The sequence below is a fragment of the Salmo trutta genome, chromosome 20, assembly GCF_901001165.1.
Source record: "Salmo trutta chromosome 20, fSalTru1.1, whole genome shotgun sequence".
Classification (NCBI taxonomy): Eukaryota; Metazoa; Chordata; class Actinopteri; order Salmoniformes; family Salmonidae; genus Salmo; species Salmo trutta.
Window position 1 is genome coordinate 43,459,764 of NC_042976.1, and position 9,808 is coordinate 43,469,571.

Genomic DNA, 9,808 nt, shown 5'->3' on the forward strand with positions numbered 1-9,808 from the left:
TGGTGCACTTCACAAAATAGATGGCATCATGAGAAGGACAATTTGGTGGATATATTGAAGCTACATCTCAAGACATCAGTCAGGAAGTTAAAGCTTGGTCGCAAATGGGTCTTCCAAATGGACAATGACCCCAAGCATACTTCCAAAGTTGAGGCAAAATGGCTTAAGGACAACAAAGTCAAGGTATTGGATTGGCCATCACAAAACCCTGACCTCAATCCAAAATAACATTTGTGGGCAGAACTGAAAAAGTGTGTGCGAGCAAGGAGGCCTACAAACCTGACTCAGTTACACCAGCTCTGTCAGGAGTAATGGGCCAAAATTCACCCAACATATTGTGGGAAGCTTGTGGAAGGCTACCCGAATCGTTTGACCCAAGTTAAACAATTTAAAGGCAATGCTACCAAATACTAATTGAGTGTATGTCAACTTCTGACCCACTGGGAATGTGATGAAAGAAATAAATGCTGAAATAAATCATTCTCTCTACTATTATTCTGAAAATGTCACATTCTTAAGATAAAGTGGTGATCCTAACTGACCTAAGACAGGCAATTTTTACTAGGATTAAATGTCAGGAATTGTGAAAAACTGGAGTTTAAATGTATTTGGCTAAGGTGTATGTAAACTTCCGACTTCAACTGTATATCTATGAACATATAGACGTCCATTTCCACGCGGTGGAGCCCTACACTAAGAAGGAGCTGGCCGCCGTCTCTTTTCCTGACATCCTCCGCAACTACAAGGTGATGGCTGCTGAGAACATCCCTGAGAACCCTCTGCTCTACCTCTACCCCAACATCCCCAAAGACAGTGCCTTCACACGCTACTACAGCCGCCCCACAGAAGGTAACTAACAAGCTGTTAGAAATGTATGTGTGTTGAGGAAAGATTGAGTAGTTGAAAAAGGTACAAATGGTGTTGAAGACTTCAATTCCAGTCTAAGCTATTATACACAATATATACTGCATAGCATACTTTTCTTATTTTGTTGTGCCACACCCTTTTCCCCCATTTGAAATACTGACCACTGGTAATGCCTTGCCACAGGAGGTTGGTGAGGGGAGGAAGGCTCAAAATAATGTCTGGAATGGAGTGTGTGATGTGTTTGATACCATTCTATTTACTCCATTCCAGCCATTACTATGAATCCGTGCTCCCCAATTTAGGGGCCACCTGCCACCTGTGTTTGGTTCTGATGATAACCTCTAGACGTCTATAACCTTTGACCTTCTCAGCTGCTGAGCCAATGGAGTTGGAGAGTGCCTCTGAGGCTGGCTACATTCAGACGGAGCTCATCTCTGTGTCTGAAGTGTAAGTCTGATTCTTGTTATGAAACACCTTTTACTGTTTTTATATAGTTTTCATTGATTTAAGATACACCCAACAGACCAAATCAAATCAAATTTATTTATATAGCCCTTCGTATATCAGCTGAAATCTCAAAGTGCTGTACAGAAACCCAGCCTAAAACCCCAAACAGCAAGCAATGCATGTGAAAGAAGCACGGTGGCTAGGAAAAACTCCCTAGGAAAAACTCCCTAGAAAGACCAAAAACCTAGGAAGAAACCTAGAGAGGAACCAGGCTATGAGGGGTGGCCAGTCCTCTTCTGGCTGTGCCGGGTGGATATTATAACAGAATATGGTCAAGATGTTAAAATGTTCATAAATGACCAGCATGGTCAAATAATAATAATCAGAGTAGTTGTCGAGGGTGCAACAAGCACGTCCGGTGAACAGGTCAGGGTTCCGTAGCCGCAGGCAGAACAGTTGAAACTGGAGCATGGCCAGGTGGACTGGGGACAGCAAGGAGTCATCATGCTAGGTAGTCCCGAGGCATGGTCCTAGGGCTCAGGTCCTCCGAGAGAAAGAAAGAAAGAGAGAAAGAGAGAATTAGAGAGAGCATATTTAAATTCACACAGGACACCGGATAAGACAAGAGAATACTCCAGATGTAACAGACTGACCCTAGCCCCCCGACACATAAACTACTGCAGCATAAATACTGGAGGCTGAGACAGGAGGGATCAGAAGACACTGTGGCCCCATCCGATGATACCCCCGGACAGGGCCAAACAGGCAGGATATAGCCCCACCCACTTTGCCAAAGCACAGCCCCCACACCACTAGAGGGATGTCTACAACCACCAACTTACCGTCCGAAGACAAGGCCGAGTATAGCCCACAAAGATCTCCGCCATGGCACAACCCAAGGGGGGGGCACCAACCCAGACAAAAAGACCACGTCAGTGACTCAACCCACTCAAGTGACGCACCCCTCCCATGGACGGCATGGAAGAACACCAGTAAGTCAGTGACTCAGCCCCTGTAATAGGGTTAGAGGCAGAGAATCCCAGTGGAAAGAGGGGAACCGGCAAGGCAGAGACAGCAAGGACAGACGACACACACAGCCCAAAGTACAAGAAAAGGTCAAATGAAAAGTGTACGTCTCTTGTTATGTCAGTCACTGACAGTCACTCACCCATGTCAGCTAACATGTTTTAGATCGGTAAATTAGTCTAGCCAAATATTTCACTGGTAGTAAACAGGGTTGAATTACCGACCGGGGGGCACCCAATTGGTAGTCTTGTCTCATTGCTACAACTCCCGTACGGACTCACTCATTGCTACAACTCCCGTACGGACTCAGGAGAGGCGAAGGTCAAGAGCCATGCGTCCGCCGAAACATGACCCTGCTTCTTGACACACCGCACCAATGTGTCAGAGGAAACACAGCACAACTGGCGACCGCCACAGGAGTCGCTAGAGCGCGATAGGACAAGGACATCACGTCCGGCTGAACCCTCCCCTAACCTAGACGACGCTGGGCCAATTGTGCGTCGCCTCATGGGTCTCCCGGTCGTGGTCGGCTGCGACACAGCCCGGGATCGAACCCGGCTCTGTAGTGACGCCTCAAGCACTGCGATGCAGTGCCTTAGACAACTGCGCCACTCGGGAGGCCTCAAATTCAGCATTTTGACACTTAATCCCAACATTTCTCCAAGTTTCTCCAAGCCCTAGTTATTTTGTTGCTTTCACAAAGTCATTCTTTATTTCATGTGAGTAGTGATTCATTTGCATATGTCCCTCATTTTAAGGTCAACCCTGTTATGTAAACTGAGCTCTCGTTTTAATTTGGTGAAACTATTCCTTTTGAATTGCTTTTAAAAGAAACATTGAAGGTCTAATAGTCAAATCACAGAGTAAACGCAGGTGCGCTGGATCTACTTTTTTTTGTTCATTTTCTGTGTTTTGTGGTGGAAAACTGAGCAGGTCGAGCATAACATGTCAACCCTGTTAGCCATAGATAGGCTAGAAGTGTTTATTCCTCTCACTGTGCATACCTTTGGTTGTGTTGTTGTGGCTTTGGCAGTTGACACCTAATTTACTGACCATGTCTCATCTGATTATTTTTGTGAGTGTTTATTTATGGTATAAATTAATTTTGTTATTCCTTTACTCAGTGTGTGGTTTCCCATTGTTTGTTACAATCTTGAGCCAGGTTGTAACAAGTTATACTGAATTTGTGGAACAACCCTTATATGCAAAGTACTTCTAAACTGTACTCACGACTGCCTGGACTTCATTGTTTCAATTAATTAAAAATAAGAGCTCTCTCACATGCCTGAAAAGCTTTGCTTTTTTTAACCATGTTAATTAAAATATATTTATATATGTGTACATATTCCACTACAAGGAGCAATCACACTCTTGCACACTTCTTAACAAATGAACTTGATCATGTATTCCTTAAAATAACAGAAAAGGACATCCATGTACAGTCGTGGCCAAAAGTTTTGAGAATGACACAAATATTCATTTTCACAAAGTCTGCTGCCTCAGTTTATATGGTGGCAATTTGCATATACTCTATAATGTTATGAAGAGTGATCAGGTGAATTGCAATTCATTGCAAAGTCCCTCTTTGCCATGTAAATGAACTGAATCCCCAAAAAACATTTCCACTGCATTTCAGCCCTGCCACAAAAGGACCAGCTGGCATCATGTCAGTGATTCTCTCGTTAACACAGATGTGAGTGTTGACGAGGACAAGGCTGGAGATCACTCTGTCATGCTGATTGAGTTTGAATAACAGACTGGGAGCTTCAAAAGGAGGGTAATGCTTGGAATCATTGTTCTTCCTCTGTCAACCATGGTTACCTGCAAGGAAACACATGCCGTCATCATTGCTTTGCACAAAAAGGGCTTCACAGGCAAGGATATTGCTTGCCAGTAAGATTGCACCTAAATCAACCATTTATCGGATCATCATGAACTTCAAGGAGAGCGGTTCAATTGTTGTGAAGAAGGCTTCAGGGCGCCCAAGAAAGTTCAGCAAGTGCCAGGACTGTCTCCTAAAGTTGATTCAGCTGCGGGATCGGGGCACCACCAGTACAGAGCTTGCTCAGGAATGGTAGCAGGCAGGTGTGAGTGCATCTGCACGCACAGTGAGTGCAAAGACTTTTGGAGGATGGCCTGGTGTCAAGAAGGGCAGCAAAGAAGCCACTTTTCTCCAGGAAAACCATCAGGGACAGACTGATATTCTGCAAAGGTACAGGGATTGGACTGCTGAGGACTGGGGTAAAGTCATTTTCTCTGATGAATCCCCTTTCCGATTGTTTGGGGCATCCAGAAAAAAGCTTGTCCGGAGAAGACAAGGTGAGCGCTAACATCAGTCCTGTGTCATGCCAACAGTAAAGCATCCTGAGACCATTCATGTGTGGGGTTGCTTCTCAGCCAAGGGAGTGGGCTCACTCAGAATTTTGCCTAAGAACACAGCCATGAATAAAGAATGGTACCAACACATCCTCCGAGAGCAACTTCTCCCAACCATCCAGGAACAGTTTGGTGACGAACAATGCCTTTTCCTGCATGATGGAGCACCTTGCCATAAGGCAAAAGTGATAACTAAGTGGCTCGGGGAACAAAACATTGATATTTTGGGTCCATGGCCAGGAAACTCCCCAGACCTTAATCCCATTGAGAACTTGTGGTCAATCCTCAAGAGGCGGGTGGACAAACAAAAACCCACAAATTCTGACAAACTCCAAGCATTGATTATGCAAGAATGGGCTGCCATCAGTCAGGATGTGGCCCAGAAGTTAATTGACAGCATGCCAGGGTGGATTGCAGAGGTCTTGAAAAAGAAGGGTCAGCACTGCAAATATTGACTCTTTGCATTAACTTCATGTAACTGTCAGTAAAACACTTATGAAATGCTTGTAATTATACTTCAGTATTCCATAGTAACATCTGACAAAAATATGTAAAGACACTGAAGCAGCAAACTTTGTGGAAATTAATATTTGTGTCATTCTCAAAACAATACATTCAGAACTGTCTTTAGTTGGAATTTTAGATTGATCTGCGACTATTGGTGACACCTGACTTAAACCATCTGTCCATATGACCTGCAGGGATTCGAACTCCTCTGAGCTAAAGCCTAGACAGCTAACACAAGTTATCAGGGCTCAGGCAAGGTTACCCTTCTTCGAACCACCTCCACTGCAACAGACATGTTATAACAAGGACAAAACCAATGTCAGATTTTGAGACCTGTTCCTCTATGTCTTAGGGTGGTGATTGGTTGGAGGTTTCAAGTCAGGTGTTTCCCAGACTATTAAAGGAGTGGTGAATGAGGTTAAATGTCTGTGGCAACATGTTCCATTGTCTTTGTCATTCTTTGGATATCATTTTAACATGTTCTATATCTATACACAATGTCACCATCTCAGTGTTGCTGCAAAACGGTAACAGTGCATTACACAAATGAAAAAGTAATGGTAGAGATAGAAATGGAATGTACAGAGAGGACAGGGTTCTCCAGATATAGATTAGAATGTTAGATTAGAACATTGTGCAAGGTTATTGTCCATTGTGCCAATGAAGCTGTTCTTATGCTACACCCTCGGAGTGTGGTGTCAGGAAAATAACCTCACACTCAACGTCAACAAAACAAAGGAGATGATCATGGACTTCAGGAAATAGCAGAGGGAGCACCCCCCTATCCACATCGACGGGACAGTAGTGGAGAAGTGGAAAGTTTTAAGGTCCTCGGCGTACACATCACAGACAAACTGAAATGGTCCACACACACAGACCGCGTGGTGAAGAAGGCGCAACAGCGCCTCTTCAACCTCAGGAGGCTGAAGAAATTTGTCTTGTCCCCAAAAACACTCACAAACATTTACAGATGCACAATCGGGAGCATCCTGTCGGGCTGTATCACCGCCTGGTACAGCAACTGCACAACGCATCACCGGGGGAAAACTACCTGCCCTCCAGGACACCTACATCACCCGATGTCACAGGAAGGCCAAAAAGATAATCAAGGACCTGTAACCTGTTCACCCCGCTATCATCCAGAAGGCTAGAGTCAGCACAGGTGCATCAAAGCTGGGACCGAGAGACTGAAAAACAGCTTCTATCTCGAGGCCATCAGACTGTTCAACAGCCATCTCTAACATTGAGTGGCTGCTGCCAACATACTGACTCATCTCTAGCCACTTTAATAATAAAACATTTGATGTAGTAAATGTATCACTAGTCACTTTAAACAATGCCACTTCATATAACGTTTACATACCCTACATTACTCATCTCATATGTATATACTGTACTCTATACCATCTACTGCATCTTGCCTATGCTGTTTGGCCATCGCTCATCCATACATTTATATGTACATATTCTTATTCATGCCTTTACACTTGTGTGTATAAGGTAGTTGTTGTGAAATTGTTAGATTACTTGTTAGATATTACTGCACGGTCAGAACTAGAAGCACAAGCATTTCGCTACACTCGCATTAACATGTGATTACCATGTGTATGTGACCAATACAATTTGATTTGATTTGATTGAATGTTTTCCCCATAAAACCTACCACTGCTTTGATTTCTAATTTGATCAGTATTGGTTTATGCTGTGTTAAAATTTCTGTTTAAGCAATAAACAAATTAAAAAAGAAAAACTCTGGTTGTAAACTGACTGCAGTAGCTATGTTTTTGGTATCGCTCATGTCATACTGCATGTCATTTCTCAACTGTCTGGATTTTACATTCATATTGGCCCTTCACAAAACTGACACACTAAATCAACAAACTGTTTTTGTACATATTCAATACAATAAGTACATGTCTTTCCATTAATTTCTTAAACTCATTGGAAATTAAATTGAATTCAACTATGCTATAATCCCACTGAATCATGAATAACCCTCATTCAGATGATTTTATATGGTCCTTTACACACCAGCTCCGTGGGAAAATTGGATCCTGGCCAAAGGCACAAGTTCGTTCAAAAAGTGTGAGACATCTAGGATGTGTTTTTGACAATATTAATGTCAACTGCCATATGTTTATGTACATGTCCAACTGGTTTCCTCCTATTTTCAGACTAGTGATGCCAGACTAGTGTTTTATCATGTGGCCACAGATACTCCCCTATTCTGTCAGTGGTTCCAGATCTACAACAAACAACTGTGTGCGCATAGCATACAGTATTGAGCAATAGAGAAGTAAAATTCCATTGTTATGAGAAAATCATAATACAGAAAAAGAACACTAGACCAAAAATATACACACATTTTTTAAAAAGTGTCTTGTGCCATCCCAAACAAAGTACAATAAAATGAAATTGAAATGAAAGCTACAGGGCATATGCAGTAGGGTTGATAAAGGTCAAGATAAGTTTGACTGGGACTAGTGGAAGCGTAGGATGTTTGGTAACATTTGGCATCCTAAACTTGTTTACATGTGACAAAGTAGGCTACAGGACCATATAGTGCTTATACCCAAGTGGTGGCCCATAATGTCTTCAGGAGCTACAGTCTTTTTCATTTTTTCCAACCAGGCATTAACCAAGACATATAGCTAGAATGGTATGGAGTGATATTATTGCCAACATAAATTGAATTTCAGATTCAACATCATATCGCTCCATAGACTCTAGTGTGCCTGGTTTGGCCAAAGATTACTACACATTGTGGCCCTCCAGGAAAAAGACCAAACTGCTAAACTATTACATTGAATTATATTAAGTATTGGTCCTTGATATCATGAAATATATTTACTTTATACAGTACATAAATATACAATTTACATGTAGCAGCATATGTATAATAATATCACTTTATATTCCACACCAATGTCACAAAGATTCAATCACACACACACACACACACACACACACACACACACACACACACACACACACACACACACACACACACACACACACACACTTGGTGAGGGAAAGGATAGAGGACGAAAGAGGAAAGATACAGCAAAAATAAGCAACACCGTCACCAAAGCGCACAACAAAAGGTAAAGCAAAACACTTACAGTAAAACAAAGGAGTATAAAAAATGTAAAACACATTTAATCAAACACACAGTTCAGAAATAAAGTCATTATACAAAGTCGACAAAAGTCACTCCAAAAAGTGTTTATCCCACCAAAGAAACAGCAGTCTAGTAGAGAGGATACAAAAGCAGCGTGGCGCCATCTACTGGCTTGGATGTCTACACTACAGCAGGCCGCCCAGGTTGTTCTCTGCTGTCTCCTTGTCCTTCTTGGGGGCCTCTTGTGGGTTGTACTTGTTTTGATAGTCCTGGAGAATGGTGATCATGCCGTGATGGCCAAAATGCAAGGCCTCTTCCATTGGAAAGATAATGAGCAGTTGTGACTGACTGGGGTTGGACTGGCCTACAAAGGTATTCGTTTTGGGAACTAACACGACTCTTCAGGTGTGAAAATGCTATAGGGTACAGTTCAAATAAATCCCTCATGGTCGACCATAAGTGTTCTTTTGAGTGGGAGTGCATTGTAGACTCTCACTCAAGTATATGATACAGTCTCTCATCCACCCACACTTACCTACCCACCCAAAACACACACACAGATAAGACAGACAGGCAGACAGACAAAGTGGTCATACCTATCCATGGGAACAGGGGTTCACTTTGCACGCCTCCAAGAGGAAACGCACCACCTCTGCCTGTCCTGAAAGTAGAGCAGATGACTGTTTGTTTCTTAAATAACCCTCACACTCCTACGCACTTTCTCTCTCACACACTGCAGCAAAGACGTCAAACACGACACAGTGCAGTTACCAAGGGACAACAAATTAACCCTACGACACAGAGGGGGTCTGCCAAACACTCCCAGAGGACCCTGACACACACACACAATCTGTCCCTGTTTGTGACAGGAAAAGGAGGCTGTGAGAAGTACCTTCTGCTGCTGCCACATGTAAAGCCATCCTGGAGTCATAGTCCCTCTGCTCCATGTCCATGGAGGACAGAGCAAATCTGCAGACATACAGAAACAGGTCAGCAGTGTCACGAGATGGACGATAACGGACAAAGAAAGAAGAAGTAAGTCAGAGATGCAAGAGATGATGTATCACTATGAATGAAGATCTAATCATTCCATTGTCATGAAATTAACATTATTAAAAAAATATATAATTTGCATATCATGGACAGCAGGACTTTAGTTCTGTTGTACACACTGAGGGACAGTCATTATGTTTGGTGTGTTTCTGTGAATGTGTGTGTGTGTGTGTGTGTGTGTGTGTGTGCGTGTGTGTGTGTGTGTGTGTGTGTGTGTGTGTGTGTGTTAAAGAAGAGAGTGTGTAAAAGAGTTGCATACATTACCTCCTTAGTGCTGAGATATCTCCGGTGTAGGCGGCAAACACGAGGTTGATGACAGACTTGACCTGGAGAGAAAAAAGAAAGCAGTTTGTGGAACCAGGCAACACACACAGGCAGCCAGGGGGTGTGTGGGGGACATGTGCCAGCTAA

The 9,808-nt window shown here is 43.0% G+C and overlaps 1 protein-coding gene and 1 long non-coding RNA gene across 3 annotated transcripts in view; one reads left to right on the forward strand and one right to left on the reverse strand.

The window, feature by feature from the left end:
• LOC115156118 (signal transducer and activator of transcription 1-alpha/beta-like) overlaps positions 1 to 1,401 on the forward strand; it is a 29,444-nt gene extending 28,043 nt beyond the window's left edge. The window contains exons 21-22 of the mRNA XM_029703435.1: positions 664 to 849; positions 1,239 to 1,401. Coding sequence (XP_029559295.1) covers positions 664 to 849; positions 1,239 to 1,318 — 266 coding nt within the window. The 3' untranslated portion in view covers positions 1,319 to 1,401. The remainder of the gene's footprint in view (positions 1 to 663; positions 850 to 1,238) is intronic.
• A 5,998-nt stretch (positions 1,402 to 7,399) lies between these two features.
• On the reverse strand, positions 7,400 to 9,808 carry LOC115156130 (uncharacterized). 2 transcript variants are annotated; one of them, XR_003868188.1, is made up of 3 exons: positions 9,662 to 9,808; positions 9,237 to 9,313; positions 7,400 to 9,005 (listed from the first exon to the last, which is right to left on the reverse strand). It is a non-coding gene; the product is annotated as an uncharacterized LOC115156130 (long non-coding RNA). The 2 variants fall into 2 exon arrangements; XR_003868187.1 differs by having other exon boundaries at positions 7,400 to 9,313.